At 37.9% G+C, this 22,962-nt stretch overlaps 1 protein-coding gene across 1 annotated transcript; it reads right to left on the bottom strand.

Moving 5' to 3' along the window:
* Positions 1 to 18,179: 18,179 nt before the first annotated feature.
* LOC114266560 (uncharacterized) lies at positions 18,180 to 22,220 on the bottom strand. The gene is made up of 4 exons (XM_082899511.1): positions 22,145 to 22,220; positions 20,258 to 20,415; positions 19,606 to 19,683; positions 18,180 to 18,381 (listed from the first exon to the last, which is right to left on the bottom strand). Exons 1-4 carry the CDS (start codon positions 22,218 to 22,220, stop codon positions 18,247 to 18,249), a joined length of 447 nt encoding a protein of 148 aa, XP_082755637.1. The 3' UTR covers positions 18,180 to 18,246.
* Between the last annotated feature and the right edge of the window lie 742 nt (positions 22,221 to 22,962).

Below are 22,962 nucleotides of genomic sequence, written 5' to 3'. Positions count from 1 at the left end.
GTAAGAGTGTGTGAGATCTATATAAAATCTGTGATTGTATAGGTATATTTGGAATGTATTTAAATGCTTAAATCCAATTAAACCATCATGTATGCACAAGCTCAATGGATGTTGTCTTTTATTGATATTGCTTCCGCCTAAGGCCCCGTATATGGTTAAATATTATTTTAAAATTTTGTTTTGAGGCCTATGTACAAGCCGGTCATGGACCAAACTTTTAGGGGTGAGTTTGGGTTGTGACAGCAGCCCATTGTAGTTTCAGTCACTGAAAGATACAAGATCAACGGTTTCCCCAGCTCATGCGGTGACAACACGGGTGGGTTCTGTAAATATTGTTTAATCTGTTCAAAAGTAGTTTTGCATCGGTCGTCCCATTGGAATTTCTTTCCTTTCTTCAGGAGACCAAAGAGTGGTTCACAAATCAAGGTTAATTTTGAAATAAACCGTCTTATGAATTGCACTTTATCCAGAAAGCCTCACACCTCCATTTCAGTCCTTGGTGGTGGCATTTCTAAGATGGCCTTGATTTTGGAAGGATCGACCTCGATACCTCTCTGTGTGATTAAGAACCCCAGCATTTTCCCTGCTGTAACACCAAACGTACACTTCTAAGGATTCAACCGCAACTGAAACTCCTTGATCCGTTGAAAGAATTTCTGCAAGGCGGTGTAGTGACCCTCTCTTTCCTTGGACTTGACAATCATGTCGTCCACGTACACCTCAACTTCCTTATGGATCATGTCGTGCAAAATTGTGGTCGCAGCCCGTTGATACGTAGCTCCAGCATTCTTCAGCCCAAACGGCATCACCCTATAATAATAGGTCCCCCACGGGGTAGGGAAAGCAGTTTTCTCCCGATCTTCGGGTGCCATCAAAATCTGGTTGTAGCCAGAAAACTCATCCATGAATGAAAGCAATACATGCCTTGCAGTGAAGTCCACTAATTCGTCGATATGCGGCAGAGGAAAGTCGTCTTTCGGACTGACTTTGTTTAAATCCCTGAAGTCCACACATACCCAAATTCTACCGTCCTTCTTCGGCACCGGAACTATATTGGCCAACCAAGTTGGGTATTCAGATACCAGCAGGAACCCTGCGTCAATTTGCTTGGTGACCTTTTCTTTGATCTTGATAGCCCAGTCCGGGCGGATCCTTCTGAGCTTCTGCTTAACAGGTCGGGCCTCTGGGTCAAGAGGGATCCGGTGCTATACAATCTTAGGATCGATTCCAGGCATGTCTTCGTAGGACCACGCGAAAACATCTTTGAAATCTTTTAATAAAGCGACTAAGCGCTCGTGCTCCTCCGGAGACAACGTGGACCCGATCTGGACCAGCCGCGGGTCCTTCTCAGTACCAACATTAATTTGGGTGATTTCATCAACCAGCGGTTTTACAAACCTCTCCTGCTCTTGATCTAGCAAATATTTTAAAACTGGAGGAATTTCTTCCTCGTCGTTTTCATCGAAATTTTGAAAGTTTGAATTAATGCAATAAATCAAAGTTACAGAAAAGTACTCAAAGGCCACAGCCATTCCATTCTCATTAATCACTTCCAAGTCGCCTAATTCCTCTGTTACAACAGACCCAAAGAAAAAAGAAAAAGACGACCTAGACAGGACTGTGGCATCCGGGTTGTCACTCTCAGGAATATCGGACTCAGACTCAAACGAGCTGGAACCTGATTCTGACTCCACAGACTCGGTGGAATCAGATTCTGGCTCACTACCTGACCCGGTGATGCGCGATAAGAATCCCTCCTCATACTGCCAGACGAGGGAGTGTGTGATGGACGCATCCAGAATGTTTGAAGATGGGCTCGCAGCCGCTTCATTCCCGATCATGGACACTGAGTTATCCCCCAAGCACTCTTGTACGATCAGAGGATCTGAGAGTAGACAGGCCAGCGCTACCCCTATTTCGAACTCGGTGCTCTCGGAATTCTCTTCCTTACACTGCTCAGCCTCAGCTGGTGGGTCTGTCTACTCTTCGGCAACATCATCCCCGGATAATTGCAAGTCAAAGAATATCTCAAATCCCGACAGGCGTCTCTTTTCGGCATTCAGCCATGGCTTTGGGAAGCCGCAAAATGGAAAGTCTTCTCCCTCCCGGACAAAGCGTTCGTTCAGGGGGCCCTGGATAGCCCGATGCATCAACTCATAATGCTTCCCGGTCTGCTTGGCTCTGGCTCTCCCGGCCATCTCTTTGCCTTTTCTCACCGAGTCCTCTTTGGTAAGCAGATAGCCTAAGCCAAAGGTATGCGGGTTGTGCGGCACTTCGGCCGATACAGTAATGCCCTTCTGGCCACTTTTTCCTAGTCCCATCCCAGGGACATGCTGAAGCTTGTTCATGAGGTACACAGACTGTGCGCTGACATATAACTCCTCATTAACAGCCAAAATGTTCTGAACGACCGGGGTCTTAGCTAGGGTAAATCCTGATAGGAACACATCCTTCATGCCATGCTCGATTTCCAAAATCGGTGTAGACACCTCTAGCGATGGATGGATTGACGAATTTCCAAAAACTATGGCCACTCCCTTCCTGTGGGGGTATTTCAACATTTGATGCAGGGTGGAAAAGACCGCCTTTACCTGGTGCAGCCACGGTCGCCCTAGGAGAAGATTAAAGGTTGTGGGAATGTCCAAGACATGAAAGTCAATATCCTGCTATCCTGGACCAACTTGAGTCCGAATCTGCACGGTCCTCATCACCTCTCTGCTGGTATTGTCATATGCCCTTATCACCTGGGCAGTAGGTACAAAGTTTGTGGGCTTCAACCCGATTGTATATGCCGTCCTCGATAGGCACATATTGATGGCGGATCCCGTGTCGACAAGAATCACCGGCATCCACTTGTCTTTACACTCGATAGAGATGTAGAGAGGTTTGTTATGGTTTGCGCCCTCAGGCGGCAGTTCCTTGTCAGTGAAGGTCAACGTCGGGGAAGCTCCTCCTGGAAAAACCAGTCCTACCAACTGCTCAGGCGTGGTATCTATTGAAAGTTTGGCCTTGTCCATTGCAGAAAAGATAGCCTGTCTGTGTACTCTTGAGGCCATAAGCAGTCCCCAGATGGAGATGTCTGCTTGTATCTTCTTCAGTTGTTTCAGCACAGCCTCCTCTTCGAGCAGCTTTTCTTTCTACTTCTCTGCCTCCTTGTCCTTTCCGAATGCCTCTGGTTGATCTAAGTGCGGGGGCTTGAAATATCGCCCGCTCCTAGTCATGTGGTCAACCTCGCCAATATACCAGGTATCATCCAGCTGGCTTTGCCCCCAGTCTTCATCTGTGTGGGCAAGACATAGGTCGTCATCTTCCCACCACATGCCATCGGCAGCCAACAAACACCTGTCCAGCTCCGTTACAACTATTCCTGTGCCCACAACACCTTCCATTCTTGTGCTCGCAGCACGCTCTGTTCTTGTGCACACAGCACGTTCTGTCCCCGCAGGGGCTTTGGCCTTTCTGGCCTTCTTAGAATCTTCGATCCTTTCCCGCTCAAACTGCTTCAGCGCGACCTGTTTTTCAGTATCTTCCGTACCCAAACTGCCCATATTTTGAGCAAAATTCTTAACATCGGTGCTCTCCGGTGGTGCACTCTGCTCCTCGGCCCTTCCGGCCACTGTTGATGTCCCCGTCTCTGACAGACCCTGCTCTGGCTGAGGCTGCTCAACAACATTCGGCTCGTCGTTGAGCCACCTAGTAGCTTTCGCTGACCCTTCTAGATCAAACCAGTTGACAGTCACGTCCCCCGGATCCTATTCGTTGAAAAACTGAAGGTTTGCAATGTCTTCTCCCAGATCCGCTAGGTCATCTAGCCCCTGATTAGGTCCATCCTCCCGGACTACACAAATCTTTGCGCCCACTGGCAATTCCACATTCGGCCTAGCTTGGCCTGCTGATGTAATGTAACCGTTCGGGTTGTACATGAAGCTCGCAGGCCCCTCAGGTTCTGTATAATCATTCATATCTGCTCTCACAGTCGACCCAATTTTATCTTCGATAGTCACCACCACCATTTCTGGTTGGGTTTGGGAGATGTTCAACATGCACAAGTCACTGCTGTCTGGAATGAACACCTCCGGCTTGGGTTGGTGAAAAGGGGTGATATATATACTAGGGTCATATGACACAACCCCAGTTTGGATCAGTTGATGCGTTTGGGAGGTGGAGCTTGGTTATGTGGTGAGAGAGAGTTGGTTGTGACATTCGGTTTCTCCGGAGGCACGATCACCCTGTTGTCAACGAGATCCTGAATCTCGTGATGTAGTCTATAGCATTGGTTAGTGTCATGACCATGCTATTGGTGAAAGGCGCAATACTTCGCCGGATTATGGGAGGGAGGGAGTTTTTCTGGCAATGGCCGCGGCTCTAAGGGCTTTAAGTGCCCTTTCCTGATCAAAACCCCCAAAGCCTTGGACAAAGACATGTATAGTAGGGTGAAGGTTCTCTAGCCTCGGGGTGAAAACTTGGTTGTTTGCGAGCTACTTCCGGACGCACCGGTGAATGGTGTAGCTGCAAGGGTTCTTGGGGTGGTGGTGATGGTGACCATACCCACATCTGAAGATCTAGCAGCTGCAGCACTACTTGTGCCTGCATTTGTACTACGGTTGAATGCCCTCTTGGGCTGCTTTCTCTCATGATTAATGAGGCCCTATTTCATAGTGTCCTCGATTTGTACCCCAATCTCATGTAGATCTGCAAAAGTGGAGAGAGGGAGGACGATCATCTTCTACATGAGCTTGGGCTGGAGGTTGCGCACAACCATCTGTATTTGGTCTTTGTCAACAGGCTTGATGGTCATCATCGAGGCCTTAGCCCTCTAGCGGGTCACAAAATCGGAGAAGTAGTCCTTCGGCTCTTGCCTAGTTGTCTCGAGATCACGAGTTGTGACCTCGATCTGTGTATTATAGGAGTATTGAGCTACAAAGGCCTCAGCCATCTCCTTCCAGTTCCTTTTAACAGAGTCTTCCAGTTTGCATACCAAATAGCCCCTACACCCGACCGGGTCCGGCCAAATAGAGAAAGCTTCTGCAATCTAGAGAGGCCCATCGACCTTAGTATGTCTAAAAGCAGCCGCAAATGCACCATAGGATCTCCAGACCCGTCGAAACGGTCTATGTACGGCATTTTAAACCGGTCTGGCAGAGTCACGGCTGAGTCGATGTACCCGTCCTCTATATTCGGGATGGATTTCACACCTTGGGACTTCTTCAACAGCTTTTCTAGCTTGCTTAATTTTAGGGCTGTCGGATCTACCTCGAACTCAAACGGTGTGTCCACTATATTGGTCGGCGCTTTGGATAGCTGGGGTAGGATCGGGGGCGGAGCTGGCCCTGTTGGAACGTCTGTATTGTCCTGGACGTGTGCTGTCTCCCCAAGTATTGGAACTCTTGGTGGCGGATGCTCTGGCTTGTTGTGGTGGTTATTGTTGCTGAAGTCTAGCAATCAACTCTGCTTGTTGAGCCATAACCTCGGCTTGGCGTGCGGCAAATTCTGTTTGACAGACAGCATCCTACTGTACGGTTTCCATACTCTCCTGGAGCTGACGCATCATCTCCTCTATACCTGCCATACCGTGCTGGTCTATCTGAACAACCGACACATCTGTCCCTGTAGTAGAAACTGAGACCTCACTCTGACTGTTCACTGGTGGGGTAGACCACTGATCTAGTGACCGTTGTACCGATACACTGCGCCTTTTTGACCTCTGTCTGGTAACCGGGGGTAAAGAAAGGAACACTGCTTGTCTGTCAATCAGATCCCTGGATCAATTAAGTCTTCGACCTCTTACCTAGAGTGCTCGGGGAATATCTGCCTGGTCGGATGCAATGGTGCTAAACTACCTTGCAAAAAGATAAATAAAGCATAATAAGGAAACAATGAACAGAAAAACGGACAGGATAACCGCTTAAATAAAGACAACACACAATTAGCAAACACAAGCTGAAAGAACTGTTCTCAACCACTGATCACTGTTCCCAAATCACTGCCCCGAATCTGAATCTGATACCCGTAGGTAAAATTGATTCCCAAATACTGATGCTTGCAGGCGTGATACCCAGACTTGAAAACTGATACGTGCATTCCTGTAGAGGCCAACTCTAAAAGCACATAGAAAGCAAGTGAGAGCCAAAACACTCCTATGTTGGGGTAGGATTTTCCTATCCTATTGTCAGGAGCTAGGGTTTCATTACGCACACAGCGGTTTCAAACAACCTATAATCGGGTAAGCAATCTGTCTTAGCTTGGAATGGTCACTACAGTTTCTGATATGCACTAGGTCGAATGGTCAAAAATGGTTCCCCGGTAAAAATTGAGATTTGTGTTCCCGTCGTGGCAGAGCCCGCAACCGGTCAGCCTTATGGCACGCTTCTCAAAGCAAGCCTCCGGCAAACCGTTCAGGAATAGCATACGGCAAACATGGTGTCCTAGGCGCACCAATGCAAATATAATGCAAAGAAACACATAAGTATAGTCAAAACAAGATACCATTTGTTCGAGTCAAGTTTTCTAAATCCCTAGCAGAGTCGCCAGAAACTGTAGACGTGCCCGAGAACTCTCCGAGCTCTGCACGCGAATGACGCGAAATCCGTTTTGTTCTTTAGCTTACTACAGTTCAGACTCAATGTCACGGTTCTGAATCTAATCTCGCAAAGTGCAATGCAAGACTGATAAATCACCAAAGAGTCCAAATTCGGCAAATCGTTTTGGAAATTGATTTTAATAAAGAAGTGCCAAACATGGACTGCTTTGCCAGATACAGAGTCGCCACCTAAATGTTTTTGTTTTGGAAAATTTAGAAAACCTTGATTCGTGCCTAAGGCCACGTGTCCATCATCACCAAAGTTACCTCGGCTCGAGAACTTGGGTACGAGAAGGGAAGGTCATGCAATGAGTACCCCTACTCGCCCGATCAAAGGATCGGCCTTTACTAAGCATGATATTTTGTTTTTGAAAACACATGTGTTCTTATTCCAGCTATTAGCTAGAATTACTATGTGATGTGCACAACATACAAGTATAGACTAGATCGCCTAAAGTTGGAACAAAACATTTCATGTTTGTTTGTTTGAAAATGGTTTGGAGGTGCTACTCGCAAGTAGGCTAAGACGTGGATTTTGCCACCCTCAAGTAGGCTTAGAAAATATGATTTTGTCACTCCGCAAAGTGGGCTTAAAACTCGCATTTAAAGAATTGTTCCAATTCAAGCAATCCAACCTTCACCCACAGGCATTCAGGCAGTTATATCACATAAGCAGTTAGCCTCATGGCAAGCATGCTAACATGACAACACGTGCACTCATGCAAGATGCTAAAGCGTAAAAGCTTACCTAGTACTTCGAGCCAAAACAATAGCTAGTTAGTAATCAATGCATGACCCTAGCTATGTTAAGATGCCTAATGAAACACATGCAAAATGCAACTAGAAATAGGCTCGGCTATTCGAAGATGACATATGAAATACAACACTTGATAACACGTATTCAAGTAGGAATTGAAATACAATGCGGTTAGTATGATGCGCCGAGCCCGGTGCATGCAATACGAATGAATGTATGCAAACATACTATCATAAGTATGCTAATCAAAAGATGACCTAGAACTAACCATCGTAAGCGGTCAAGTAAAAGGGAGAAAGACGTGGGATTGGAAGACATTCATACACTCACGTACACTTATTACAAAATTCGCCCTCTCGACGGAGGGTCCAAATAAATAAGCTAAGCTAGCTACGCTAAGCTATTCTAACTAATCTAATAATCTAATTAGACTAATTATTACATAATCAAATTGAAAATTAGCTACAACTAATTATTACAACACGTTAACTAATAAAACAAATTAGCTAAATTACAAAATCAACAGAGTAAGAAAGGAAAGAAGCTGAATTGAGCTGCCACAGCTCTGCCTCGGAATGATGAATGATGCATGCTCGGTCAGCTTCGCTCGAAAATCCGTTGCCATGCCTCATGTTGCCTCTCTTTGCACTGTTTTGCACCTCTAAAAATTGTAAAATCTCCAGAACACTCCTGATCCACTTTATGGACATTTTGAGAAGCCATCGGCCAAATGGTATGGTCATCGGCCAAGGTATAAGGGTCATCGACCACTTTTGAGTCCATCGGCCAAATATTGTTAGCCGATCGGCACACTGGATAGCCGATCGGCCATCTATTCTTGCAAACTGTTCCTTTTGCTACAGCAGAGTACAAACAGAGGCATGGCAATACATTTGTAAGAAAATGTTGTGCAACTACACCCCTTATCATGTTTGAAACTCAAAAGGGTGTAGTGCTCGACTCTCGAGTCATCAATCACGCATTTCGATGCATGATAGTCAAAGAGGCCGAGTCGCACAATTCAATGTGAATGAAATGCACAAAAACACACAAGGGACCTCAACCTCTATCATGTTTGATTAAGAGGCAAGGCATGCACACACAATGCAATGCAACAAGCATGCAAAATGTTATGGAATGCAACATGATTGACTTATCAAAACTAATGGGATGCCACCTCAATGCAACGCAACCTAAGCATGCAAACAAAGCTAATACAACATGAGTATGCCAACAACAATGTCATGCAATGCAACTAGCACACAACAACATGCAAAGACAAGCATATTAAACCAATGTAATGCATGCATGATTAACTTAACAAAACAACACAAGCATGCAAATATGAGGCCATATAACAAGCATGCAACAACATGCAATGCAATAGACATGCAACAACATGCAAACCACATACTCAACGGACTTAAACTAAAAATGGACAGACCTCAGCCATGCCCAAATCAGTGACCAAAATGCTATGGAAATGAAGTACAAAAGCACATGCAAGCATACATACACTTTGGTTCATAATCAAGGCATGAAGATAACAACTCTTAAGCATGAGCAAAGAGTGAAAAGCATGGATGTGTGACAACACTATAGGCCCTGAAATCATGTATGGAATGGTGCCAAACCACTCAAACAAGACAAGCATAGCATGCAAGAAAGCTCAAAGCTCAAGGTTAGCAAAGGGACTTACACCATGGCCATACAAAGCAAGCCCCAAAAGGCCAAGGGCAATCAAAACAGTCCCAAGGTAGGTCAATACAAGACCAAAAGCATGCTTGAACTTAGTCAACACAAGCTAGAACCAAAGTCCAAAAAGCATGAGGCATGCAAGGCTAACAAGGGGTATTACATTACACCTATTATAACTAAACATGGCATGACTTAATCAATAAAAATCAGAGTTATGACATGTCAAAATAAGCCTAAAACCCACTTAGATGGCATCCCAAAGGCCTAAGCATGGTGGCATGCATAATGGCTCATGTTTAAGACTTAAAACACAAACCTCCTAAAGCATGGAAAAGGTGACAAATGTGAGTGCAAGATCATACTATATGGACTAAAATATCATTTCAAATGATGCCAAATCATGAGAATAGTCTAAGCAATGCATGCTAGTGGACTTGATACACAAAGCTAACAAGCTAGATTGAACCATGGCTATACAAAACAATGCATGCATGACCAAGACAATGCAAATCAGAGCTAGAGCATGGTAAAACAAGGCTAAAAGCTCCTTTGAGTTGAGCCAAAATATGCACGAATGATGGTCCAAATGCATGATGCATGTTAAGGCAAATGAGAGGATTGCACTACAAGTGCATGGTGCATGCATGATGCTATTAAACCAACCTTAGACAGAGGTATAGCATCACAAAATAACGCCAAATACTTGCTGAAATGGAGCCAAAACAAGCTTAACAAACATGCCACTATTATGAGCCATTTATACTAGCATACAAAACACAAGGAGAGGGGATGACACTCTCCTAAAATCACCTTTCCACCATTAAAAATCTTCTGGATTTCAATGGTGAGAAGGCCCAAACAAGGTGGTCCCAATGGCTTAAAAGGAAGACACAAAACAAGGCCAAACAAGGCCTAAGAGGGGGTAAACAACCCCCAACACAAAAGTGACCTTAAACAAAGATCTTAAGCATACAAAATCAGAACTTTTTTTAGTTTAGAGTTAAGCTTAAAACAATATGAAAATAGGTCTAAAAGCTTAAACCAAAATAGGGGATTACAAGGTTAGTTTCTCACTCTTGAAGAACACCTTCAAGAACACAACTCCAGCAGCTTTTCTGAGCTCAAACCAACCCAAAAACACTAAAACCAACTCCTCAGTACCTCAGCAACAAAAGGATGGTGTTCTAGTAGGTGTTTGTGTTCAATAGTATAAAGGTTTTTCACTTTTGAGCACAAACAAGGGTAAAAGAAGAGAGAGGTAAAATACAGAGAGAGAGAGATATAGAACTTGTATCTCAAATTCTTAGAATCTCTGGAAAGGGAGAGGGGTCTCCTTTTTTATAGAATTTCAATTCCCAAGCTTGTTGAACAAGCTTGAGTCTTGAATGCAATCCCTCTATACACGTGTATGGAGGATGAGAATTGTGATCACTAGCTATCACAGTTGGCAAAAAATATCTGCAAAAAGCAGATGGAAAGGTCTCGGCCAAAAACATGGTTGATCGACCAAAAAGAGTGCCGATCGGCCACCACTTATGGCCGATGACAAGGAAACAAGGCTGATGGCACAAGGCTGATGGCACAAGGCCTTAGCCGATGTTAGGGAAAATATGTCATTTCCCACAAGTAAATCAATAAATGGGAATAAAAACTAATGCGGAAAATTTAAATCAAAAGGCAACACAAGAATTTTACGTGATTCCCTCAATGTAAGGTACGTCCACGGGATCGAAATCTGATTCCACTATCAACCAAATAAGTTTCCAAACGATTACAAACGAGACACGAATAGTCTCACAAAACCACCCTTAGGTGAATTCCCAATAATCACAAATAAACAAGAGGAAAGACCTCACCAAATAGATGAACAAAAATCTTCAGAATCAGAGTTGAGAAGATCCAAAATAATGACCCAAAATATAACCGAAAGCCAAACCAAACGAAGCAGAACTGACCCAAACGTTTGATTCCACCGAATTGCTTTTTAATCTCAATCAGCTGCAGCACATTATCTCACCAAGAAGAATTAATTGGCAGCCACTTCCATGCCTCGAATGGACATAACAATATATATATATATATATTGTTGATTTTTGGACTATTAATCAAAACCCTAATTGTATCCAGATTAAATTAGGTCTCTGAAAATTAGATATAATATATTAAAATATATTATACCTAAACCAAACTAAAATTCTTTTTCAAAAACCAATTGGGTGTCACACTCCAATAAGGAGGTATACCCAACAATTCTCCCCCTACCGACTTAGGTGGAGACATCAACCATACCTGCCAAAGTTTGACACTTTAAATGTTTGTCCCTCAATAAAGTCTTTGTCAACATATCTGAAATATTATCATCTGTGTAAACCTTTTTGAGTTGTAACAATTTCGAATCTAACACATCACGAATCCAATGGTATCTCACATCAATGTGTTTCGATCTTGAATGAAAAGTAGAATTTTTACTCAAGTGAATAACACTTTGACTATCACAATAAAGCACATACTTTTCTTGCTTTAAACCCAACTCTTGCAAAAATTTCTTCAACCATAACTCTTCTTTGCAAGCTTCTGTAATAGCAATAAATTCAGCTTCGGTAGTTGAGAGAGCAACACATATTTGTAATTTAGATTGCCATGCCACAGCTCCCCCTGCAAAAGTCATCAAATACCCCGAAGTAGATTTTCTAGAATCAATATCGCCGGCTATGTCAGAATCTGTGAACCCATCAAGTATCGGTTTACCATCCCCAAAACACAAACACACCTTCGAAGTCCCTCGAAGATATCTTAAAATCCATTTTACCGCTGCCCAATGTTCTTTACCCGAATTAGAGAGAAAATGACTCACCACACCAACTACGTGAGCAATATCCGGCCTTGTACAAACCATGGCGTACATCAAAGAACCAACTGCTGAAGCATAAGGAACTTTCAGCATCTCTTCCTTGTCTTTCTCACTTGTAGGACATTGATTCGAACTAAACTTGAAGTGACCCGCAAGTAGACAACCAACCGGCTTTGCTTTATTCATGTTGAACCTCTCAAGAACTTTCTCAATGTAGCTTTCTTGAGACAACAAAATCAGCCCCTCTTTGCGATCACGAACAATTTTCATACCAAGTATTTGCTTTGCCGGTCCCAAATATTTCATAGCAAAAGACTTGCTCAACTCCAATTTCAACCTGTTTATCATAGTAGAATCTTGACCCACAATTAACATGTCATCAACATAAAGCAAAAGAATAATAAATTTGCCATCCGGGAAATTTTTCACAAACACACAATGATCCGAAGTGGTTTTAGAAAAACCATTATTTATCATGAAAGAATCAAATTTTTTGTACCATTGCCGCGGGGCTTGCTTGAGACCATACAAACTTTTCTTCAATTTGCAAACAAATTTCTCTTTTCCTTTTTCCATAAAACCTTCCGGTTGCTCCATGTAAATTTCTTCTTCAAGATCACCATGAAGAAATGCGGTCTTCACATCAAGTTACTCAACCTCAAGGTTCATACTTGCAGCCATGCCAAGCACAACCCGAATAGAAGACATCTTTACAACCGGTAAGAAAATCTCGTCAAAGTCAATACCTTTCTTTTGCCCAAAGCCTTTCACAACAAGATGTGTCTTGTACCTCAGATTCTTGCCATCATTCTTCAATTTGAAAACCCACTTATTTTTCAGAATTTTCCTCCCTTTAAGCAACTTCACTAAATCATAAGTTTGGTTTTCAACCAAGGAATTCATTTCCTCATCCATGGCCTTTTTCCAATCACCTTTCTTTGCATGCTCAATTGCTTCTTGGTAGCTCTTAGGCTCCCCTTGATCGGAAATCAACACAAACTCATTGGGAGGATACTTTCTTGAAGGTTGTCGGTTCCTTGTAGATTTCCTCAACTCAAGTTGTGGTGGCGGTTCTTGAGTTGGATGCTCTTCCTCAATTTCTGGTTCAACTTCATTAGGATTAGCATCATCCTCTACATCTTTAATAGGCGGCTACACATCTCCCCCATTTTCATCATTAACTGAAGATGAAGGAGATGGATCCATGTCAATGAGATCACTAGTTTTTTGCTCCAGTTGATCACCTTTGCCAAAGTCTTCAATTGTTTGGTCTTCAAGAAACACAACATCACGGCTTCGAATGATTTTCTTGTCGACCGGATCCCACAATCTATACCCGAATTCATCACGCCCATAGCCAAGAAAAAATACATTGTCTTGACTTGCTATCAAGCTTGGACCTCTCATCTTTTGGAATGTGAACAAAAGCTCGGCAACCAAACACTCTCAAGTGCTCATAAGATACATCTTTACCGGTCCAAACTCTTTCTAGAACATCACTATTCAAAGGATAGGAAGGAGACAAATTGATTACGTCAACCGCTGTCTTCATTGCCTCACCCCAAAAGGATCTTGGCAATTTAGCTTGTGAAAGCAAACACCTTGTTCTTTCTACAATGGTGCGGTTCATCCTCTCGGCAACTCCATTTTGTTGAGGAGTCTTCTTAACTGTCTTTTGATGCCGAATACCTTGGCTGTGACAATACTCATCAAATGGCCCAATGTATTCACCACCATTGTCTGATCGGATGCACTTCAATTTCTACCTTGTTTCTCTTTCAACCATGGCTTGAAAATGCTTAAATACTTCTAGAACTTGATCTTTAGTTTTTAGTAGAAAAGCCCAAACTTTCCTTGAATAATCATCAATGAAAGTAACAAAATAAAGTGCACCACTATGTGTTCTAACTTTTAAAGGACCATAAACATCCGAATAAATCAACTCCAAAACATTTTCTTTTCTAGATGCAACATTTTTATGAAAAGAAACTCTATGTTGTTTACCCGCCAAACAATGAACACAAGTTTTAAAATGTGTACCTTTTAAACCGGGTAGAAGCTCTTTCTTGAACAAAACTTGCAGTCCCTTTTCACTCATGTGCTCAAGTCGCTTGTGCCACAATTCAGTAGAAGTATCATTTTCAAGTGCATTAACAACACCTTCACAAATTTTTTCTTACATCGAATAAAGTGTATGAGTCTTCTTGCACTTAGCCACCACCAAAGAACCCTTTGTGAGCTTCCATATTCCATTACCAAATTTGTTGTTGAAGCCTTCATCATTTAGCTTCCCAGTAGAGATCAAATTGAGGCGAATGTCGGGAACATGCCTCACATCTTTAAGCAATAACTTGCAATCTAAATTTGTTTCCAAGCAAACATCACCCATGCCAATAATCTTGGACAGACCTTCATTACCCATTCGAACAGAACCATAATCTCCTTCGGTGTAGGTAGTGAAGAAATCAACTCGAGAAGTCACATGAAAAGAAGCACCAAAATCAATCACCCAATTGCTCTCTTGGCCCACAAAATTAATACAATCATCTTCACAAACAACTATGAGATCATCGGTAATAACTGCCGTTGTGTCTTCTTGCTTCTTATCTACACTTTTGTCACGCATTTTCTCCTTGTTCTTGAGCTTTCGGTATTCTCGTTTAATGTACCCTTTCTCATGGCAATAATAGCACTCAATGTTTTTCTTTGAAAAAGAACCATCTTTTGATTTGTCACGGCTTTGATCACGACCATGAGGAGTCTTACTCCTCCCCCTTGTTTTGCTTCGGCCTCTCACAATGAATGCTTCCGAATGAGAGGAACCGGCTGATTTTCTTCTAGTTTCTTCATTCAACAGGCTACTAGTGACTTAGTCCATTGTGACAACTCCATCGGGCGCCGAATTACTAACGGTCACAACCAAAGTCTCCCAACTTTCGGGTAAGGAACTAAGTAGAATCAAAGCCTGTAACTCATCATCAAAAATAATTTTCATAGAAGCAAGTTGGTTAACAATACTTTTTATTTCATTTAAATGTTCTGGAATGGGGCTGCTATCTTTATATTTTAAATTAATCAACTTACGAAACAGAAAGGCTTTATTTGTGGCTGATTTTCTATCATAAAGACTCTCTAATTTTTTCTATAAATCATGTGCCGAAGTTTCAGTAGCAACATGATGAAATACACTGTCATCGATCCATTGACAGATAATACCAACGGCTTTTCAATTAAGCCTATTCCATTCATCATCTTTCATACCCTCGGGTTTGCCAGAATCACCCTCAATGGGTCCATATAAATCTTTACAAAATAATATGTCCTCTATTTTAGTTTTTCAAGTTACCCAATTGCTTCTATTGACGCTAGACATACGACCCACATTCCTCTCCATTGATTTACACAAATAAATAAACCCAAATAAACCGTAAGCTTTGATACCAGTTGTTAGGGAAAATATGTGATTTTTCACAAGTAAATCAATCAATGAGAATAAAAACTAATGCGGAAAAATTAAATCAAAAGGCAACACAAGAATTTTACGTGGTTCCCTCAATCCGTCCACGGGATCGAAATCCGATTCCACTATCAACCAAATAAGTTTCCAAACGATTACAAACGAGACACGAATGGTCTCACAAAACCACCCTTAGGTGAATTCTAAATAATCACAAATAAATAAGAGGAAAGACCTCACCAAATAGATGAACCAAAATCTTCAGAACCAGAGTTGAAGAAGATCTAAAATAATGACCCAAAATAGAACCGAAAGTCGAACCAAACGAAACAAAACTGACTCAAACGTTTGATCCCACCGAATTGCTTTTTAATCTCAATCAGCCGCAGCACATTATCTCACCAAGAAGAATTAATTGGCAGCCACTTCCATGCCTCGAATGGACATAACAATATATATATATATATATATTGTTGATTTTTGGACTATTAATCAAAACCCTAATTGTATCCAAATTAAATTGGGTCTCTGAAAATTAGATATAATATATTAAAATATATTATACCTAAACCAAACTAAAATTCTTTTTCAAAAACTAAATGGGTCTCACACTCCAATAAGGAGGTATACCCAACAAGCCGATGGGTTGTAGGGATGGCCAACAAGCCACCCTCTTCCCTCATAAGCAAAAACACAAGTCTTTGATCCACAGCCAAGCACAAAACAAATAAGTTGAGAGATCCTAAGGCAAGGCGCGCAGCCGAGACTTTCGGGAACTCAAAACGAATACGAACATGGATGATCATCGAGTGTTCAAACGATGACGTCCAAGTCTTGAGGACGGTCAAAAATGGAGTATCTACACCCACTATCTGAGAGTAACTTGAATAGTGAATGCCATATGCTCAAAATATTATAACATGTCAATAATATTTTAATTGTGCATATGCCATCTCTTCTATATGGGTGGCTCGTCTCTAGTTTAAAATTTTCCTCTATTTTTTGTAGTAAAGAAAATTTTATATAATTCTTGGGTTTGGATCAAATTGGATGCCGAGTGTTGTCATTGTGGCAATTATTATTATTATTTTTTTTTTTTTTTTTGGAAATACCGGAAGTTGGGTTTCCGGGTATTGATCCAAAGTTGGAGGTATTAGATAATTTGATACATAAAGTATGAAAAAATAAACTTAAGAAAAACAAAATTTAAAGCTTAAAATGAAAGAATACTATTACTTTAATTTAATCTTATTTAAAGGTATACAGTTACATACATGCAATTTTTTAATATTTCGTTTGTTTCGGTAGAAAATAAATTTTCAAAAATGTTTTTTTCACAATAAAAATATTTATTTTTTGTGATATTTGATTGTCACTTTTGAAATGAATGTGCAACTTTTAAACTCTAGAATGAATGTTCTGAATTTAGAAATGAAGCTCCACAATGTCAAAGACAATGATTTAAAAGATATATCTTCAATGTGTCAAGGATATTGGCCACAAGTTAACTATCTCAGTTCTGATTGACGATGAAGAGACCTTACATATTATCTTAAAGGCTTATTAAATGAGTATTATTTTATTTTATTGTTTTGCTATGCCGCCTAATGGCCAAGAATGAACCTGCATGTTATTCTATTTTATTTAGAAATGTCTCTGAGATCTAAGTGATAAAAACTGACCCATACGAAGTAATTTCTACATGCATACAAATGGCTACGGTTCTTTTAGTCACCTTTTAGCTAGGGTAAGTTGCATTGACATTTCTTGTGGTTTAGAAAATATAACAAGTTTTGTACGTTTAGTATAATTATAATTACATTAGCCTCTCTTAAGGTTTTAATTTACGTAATACTTTAATTCATTTCCATCAGAATTTCGTTAGTCGAATATGAAAAAATTATATTATCATCTCTTTTTATATTGAAATGTATAATTTAACTTACCTTTATATTTTCATATTATCTACATTAGTTTTATTTTTTTTAATTTTATTAAAAGGGAGGTCGATATAATTATGTTAAAACTATAAAACTTATTGTTTTTTCACCTAAACTCAAGGGAGAGTGTAATTTACCCTTTAGTTATATTAAGTCCAAAGAAAGCTAGATCATTTAGCTATGTCTTTTTTAGCTGATAATTGTGAAACAAACAATTGTTTTAACATTATTCATTTTTGGTTGGCAACTGCTAAAAAAAAACACATTTTTCTTATATTTTTATTTTTAGTAATTTTTTTAATTTGCATTCAAAATTTTACTTTTCAAATTCTTCTAGTCTAAAAGGAATTTAAAAAAATAATAAATATTTTGCAAATATTTGTTTAGAAAATACTAAAGACAAAAAATAATTAATCTTTTTTAGCATTTATTAGATGCATCAGCTATTTTAACAACTATATTCTAAAAAACAATATTAATAAGGTTATGCTTGGCATAAACTTTTTGGGCTAAAATAATCACAAAAGGCAAAATAAGTTAAAAAGTTAATAAGATAAAATGTCACATCCAAAGTATAATCATTTTATTTTTTCTCTCATAAAAGTCAAAAAAGTCTAAAAGTCCATTTCAAACGAAACTTTTTAATCTCAAGCTAAAATAATCAAAAAATTAAAAAGTCAACCTACTTTCCAAACCAACGCTAAAGCGATTGCTAAATCCAACTCACCAACGCTAAAGCGATTGCTAAATCCAACTCATGCAATGCTTGGGTCCGCAGTGATAAAAACCAACAAAATAAAATATTGATAAGACAGTTTGGGATCATTTGGCATTTTGATTTGTTCCCTACTCTCATATATATAAAAGCAATAAATTGGGAATACATATGCCTCCTCCAAATTTGAAAATTAGCATATTTAATTATGTTGTTATGTAGTGTCATTCTCTTCATATATGATATATTCATGATGCCATCATCATCCTCACAAATTCCTCATAGCTAACTACACCATCTCCATCCAAATCAGCCTCCATAATCATCTGTTCAGCTTCTTCATCTGTCAATTTTTCTCCCAAATTTATCATTACATGTCTCACCTGTGTACACACAAGCCAAAAAAAATGTCAATCATAAAATAATTTTACATCATCACATTGTGTATGAATACAATCTATAAACGCAATCACATTCAACTAATATCAAACTTGTCGAGGATTCTCTCTCAAAATCGCTGTTTATTTGTTCCAAATACACTTTGTCATATAATATGGCTAAAATTTCACAACCTAACAGTGAGAGAAATTTTAAATTTTCTATTAAGAGAAATTGAGGTTCAAAAGTCCTCAAAGCTATATGGACATTAGTCAGGACGGCTTCTAGATAACAAAATAAAATAAAAATGAAACTTAAGGTTTCTTGGAGAGTAGAGAAACAATTTTAGACCTTCATATATGGAGGGACTCTTGACTTCTTTTGGGTTTTGATCAACTAGCCAAATTGATAACGGTTAAGCACTTGTTTGGCATGACAGATTTTGAGGCTTAAAAGTCTTGTTTGGGAAGTAGAGTAGTTTTAGCTTAAAAGTCAAAAAGTTATTAAAAAAACAAAAAAGCCTATAACTTATACAAAAAAGTTAAAGATTTTCTCTCTCTCTACTTTTTGCACATTTTTTCATAAAAAACCAAAAAGTCATTTCAAGCATATAAGTTTTTTTTTTTACCTCATATTTTAGCTAAAAAATTACTAAAATAACATGTTCCCAAACGAGGCCTAAATGTTATTTTAGTCACAAAATAATAAAATAAGTTAAAACGTCCAAAATGTCACATCCAAACTATAATCATTTCATTTTTTCTCTTACAAAAATCAAAAAAGTCAAAAAATCTATCTTAAACGAAGTTTTTTAGCACAAGGCTAAAAAATTCAAAAAGACAAAAAGTCAACCCACATTCCAAACGAACTCTTGAAATTAGAAAAAAATAATAAATTGCTTTAAAAATTATTTTCAACCACTTTACTCCCTTCAGTAATCATACAACTAATTGAAAAATTATTTATGTAAAAAATCAAGTTGATCCAATATCCATTATCATACTATCAAATTATAATTTTTGTTTATGTGACATACATATTTTTTTAAAAATAAATTATCCATTTGTTATAATCAATATGTGATCATATCTAATCAATTCAATTTTTTATATATAAATTCTAATCAACTTATCATATGCGATGATAAATTTAAATTACTCAAATAGATATAGATTGATTCTACAATACGCCAATTTCACCTATAAAGTAGATATCTTTTAAGGTTTTACCTCAATGGCTGATATATAACCGTCTTGGTCCTGATCAAATACTTTGAAAACTTCTTTTAGTTCCTCTGCTACATTGTCCTGCAAAAATTTCTAACACATTAATTTTGTCAATAAAATAACCAAAAACCAAATGATCCATCAAGCCTGTTCCCCTATGCTATGTTTGGACCTTTGATTTATTAAGAAAAATAAATTTAATTTCTTACTTTAGTTTTCTCAATTTTTTTTTGGGTACATTATATTGAACTCTAAAATTTATAGAAATACAATAAGCCTATAATTGTAGCATAATTACTTCCGACCTCCCTTTTAGTAATGTTAAAAAGAGTGGTGTGAAAATACAAAAATAAATAAGATTAAATATACAATTTTCAATAGAAAAAGATGAAGACGTTATTTTTCATATATATAACTAATGAATTATTGATGACAAATAAACTAGGAGTTATGTAAATTAAAATTTGAAAGAAGTTTAATGTAATTATATGAAACTTGTGAGATTTAATGTATTTTTATCAAACTTCAAAAGAGTTAATTTACCCTTTTTTATATTTTTCTTTTATTTAAAAAAAGAAAAAGAAAAAGAAAAAAAAAAGTTTTTAAACACAATCTTAATGTACAAATTGAACATTCCTTTGTGTGCACTATATACCTTCATTTTTCTTGCCATGATATTCAAGTAGTGCTCAAAATCAATGGTCCCATTTCCAGCAATATCAACTTCGCTTATCATGTCTTCAACCTCTTCCTTTGTTGGATGTTCATTCAAAGATTGAATCACCCTTGCCACTTCTTCCATGGTAATGAAGCCTGTGCACCATCCCATTTGTCAATTATTTATTTAACGTTTAAATTGGTTCGTAGAAACTACACTAAACAATTCAATTTAAACACCTGAAATTAATAAACAAGTTTAAATAAATTAGATTGAGATGATATGGATTGGACAAATCAATCTATCGAACTCATTTATTTTATTTTAAACAAAAATCATTTTAATAGACGGTGGTGATGATGATGGTATAATGTGGTGGAAGTGGTAATGAACTGGTGGTGATTGTGGTGGAAGTGAGGATGGAACAAGTGGTACTCGTTTTAAATGGGCACATATATTTAAGTCATTTAAACTTAATTTTAATTTGATTTGTGAGATGCAACCAATTTGAGCTCATTTAGAAATGGAGTTGGAATGGATATTGTGCAGCTCATAACAACTATTGTTGTTGTGCAGTCCATAAAAATCATTTTGAAGTTTATTTTGACAGTTAATTTTTTAAGATATATTGATTAAAATATAATTGTAAAAATTAAATTGATTCGATATTGATAGTATTTTTATCGAATTATATTTGTATTCAATTTATATTTCAAATTACATTTACCGTTATTTTTTGAGTAAATTATACTTTGCCCCATTTATGTTTGATCACTTTTTCACTTTGGCCTTTAAAGTTTTTTTTTTTTTCTCACTTTGGCCCTTATGTTTCAAGTTTTTCTCAATTTACTCTAAAATTTAATTTATGTTAAAATTAGACAGAAAATGACACATTGACAATCACGTAACATGAAATTTTTTTGTTATATATGACTCACACCTTTGACACAAACTCAAATCTCGATACAATAATTTATTTTTTATGTTATGTGACCATTATCGGGGTATTTTCTATCTAATTTTGAATAGAAATTAGATTTAGGAGTAAATTGGAAAAATTATAAAACATAAAGGGCCAAAGTATGAAAGTAGGGGCAAAGTGTAATTTATCAATTTTTTTTTTTTTGAGATACAAAGCTATTTGATATCCAATCAATTTAATTTAATTTTTTTTTTTTTTTTGTAGGTATACTAACCTCGATGTACCTTATAAAGTGAATATTTAGATTACTAAATTGGGGCTCAGAAATGAGCACCTTGGGCTGTACAACAGCTATCCCAATTCCTTTATAATTGTGAAAAAAATTAAATTTTTGCATAACTCATCTTCAATTTATAAATTGAATGAGTTGAATCATCATTATAAGCTCAGAATGAGAGTTATAAGATAAAATATGGAGAGGTGTAGAGAATAAGGGTATAGAGGAAAGTAGAGCTCGACTTGTTTCTTTATCGAGCTCGTTTATTGAGTTTGAACTCAGTTCGATAATTAATTGGGTTCGAACTCGGCTCGATAACTAACTGGACTCAAACTTGACTTGACTTGTTAATATTAATAAAATACAAGCTTGGCTCGACTCAATAAGATTTTTTTAATATTATTTAATACATAAATAATGTATTTATCCTATTATTTATATATTATTTAATGCATAAATAGTACATTTATATAATTTAAATAAAAATAAACAAATCGAACTTATGGGAGTTCGAGTTTGGTTCGTTTACTAAACGAGCCGAGCCCGAGCCCGAACCCGAACCCGAACCCAATCCAAAATGCGAACAATTCAATTCATTTACAACCTTATATAGAGTCATTCCCATTATGATAATAAAAAATGTGAGTAAAATTTAGTTTAAATAAAGAAGTGTGGAAGAACAAACCATCAGAGTCCTCATCAATCAAAGAGAAGGCTTCTCTGAACTCTGCAATCTGTTCTTGTGCCAATGCGTCTGCCATTTTTAGGTTTGTTTGGTGAAAGATAAAGCAAATGGAGAGAGAAATTCACATAAAACTGGGTTCTAAGTAGGCTTTATAAATATATATTTTATTACTATTAGGAAAAATTCAACTGATGAGTAATTGGAAAAAAAAGTCAAGCACACACGCCTCTGAGAAAATTTGGGAAAACACCATTCACCAGTCAAATAATAGAAAACTTCTCTCGGGGGACTACGCGGAAAACCAAATTTATGAATTTTTATGTTTTTTTATTTATTATTTATTTTTTGTTTTTTTTAAGATATTCTTGTCACAATTTTTGACCTTTTCTTTCTTTTTAATAGGATAATATAATCGAGCCGAGTACTAGGTAAAAACGATTTTATTCATATTTTTGGAGTGTGAAAAATATACAAATTATGATTAGTCTAAAACAGTGAACTCCATATCAAAAAAGTGTATTGATAGTGTGAATTCTACTATATTTTACTAGTCATGCTTTTTTTAGTATGTGAATAAAATCAAACTCAGTATTAGATTGTTTAAATTTGAGTTTAAAATTTAACAAGTGTCAAAATGTATTTAAGTTTGACTTGTTTATATTATGAGTCAATCTTAAATAAATTTTAACGAATCGAACCTGAGTTTAACTTGAATATCTTAATTTTTTATAGTGTATATATGTAATTTTTTAAATTTAAAAATATAAGAATATATATTTTAAAAAAATAAAAAACAAAAAATTTACCAAACCCCACGA

The sequence above is a fragment of the Camellia sinensis genome, chromosome 12 (genome assembly GCF_055761805.1).
Source record: "Camellia sinensis isolate YWXY chromosome 12, ASM5576180v1, whole genome shotgun sequence".
Lineage (NCBI taxonomy): Eukaryota > Viridiplantae > Streptophyta > Magnoliopsida > Ericales > Theaceae > Camellia > Camellia sinensis.
This window is presented reverse-complemented; position numbering and strand designations above follow the sequence as displayed.

What these genes read in the sequence shown, in the direction of transcription:
- LOC114266560 (XM_082899511.1), bottom strand. Translation starts at nt 22,220, where the DNA reads ATGGCAGACGCATTGGCACAAGAACAGATTGCAGAGTTCAGAGAAGCC. An exon ending in GATTGATGAGGACTCTGATG is followed by an intron (nt 20,416 to 22,144) that starts GTTTGTTCTTCC and finishes GATGGTGCACAG; the next exon opens with GCTTCATTACCATGGAAGAA. An exon ending in GTTATATATCAGCCATTGAG is followed by an intron (nt 18,382 to 19,605) that starts GTAAAACCTTAA and finishes GTGTGTACACAG; the next exon opens with GTGAGACATGTAATGATAAA.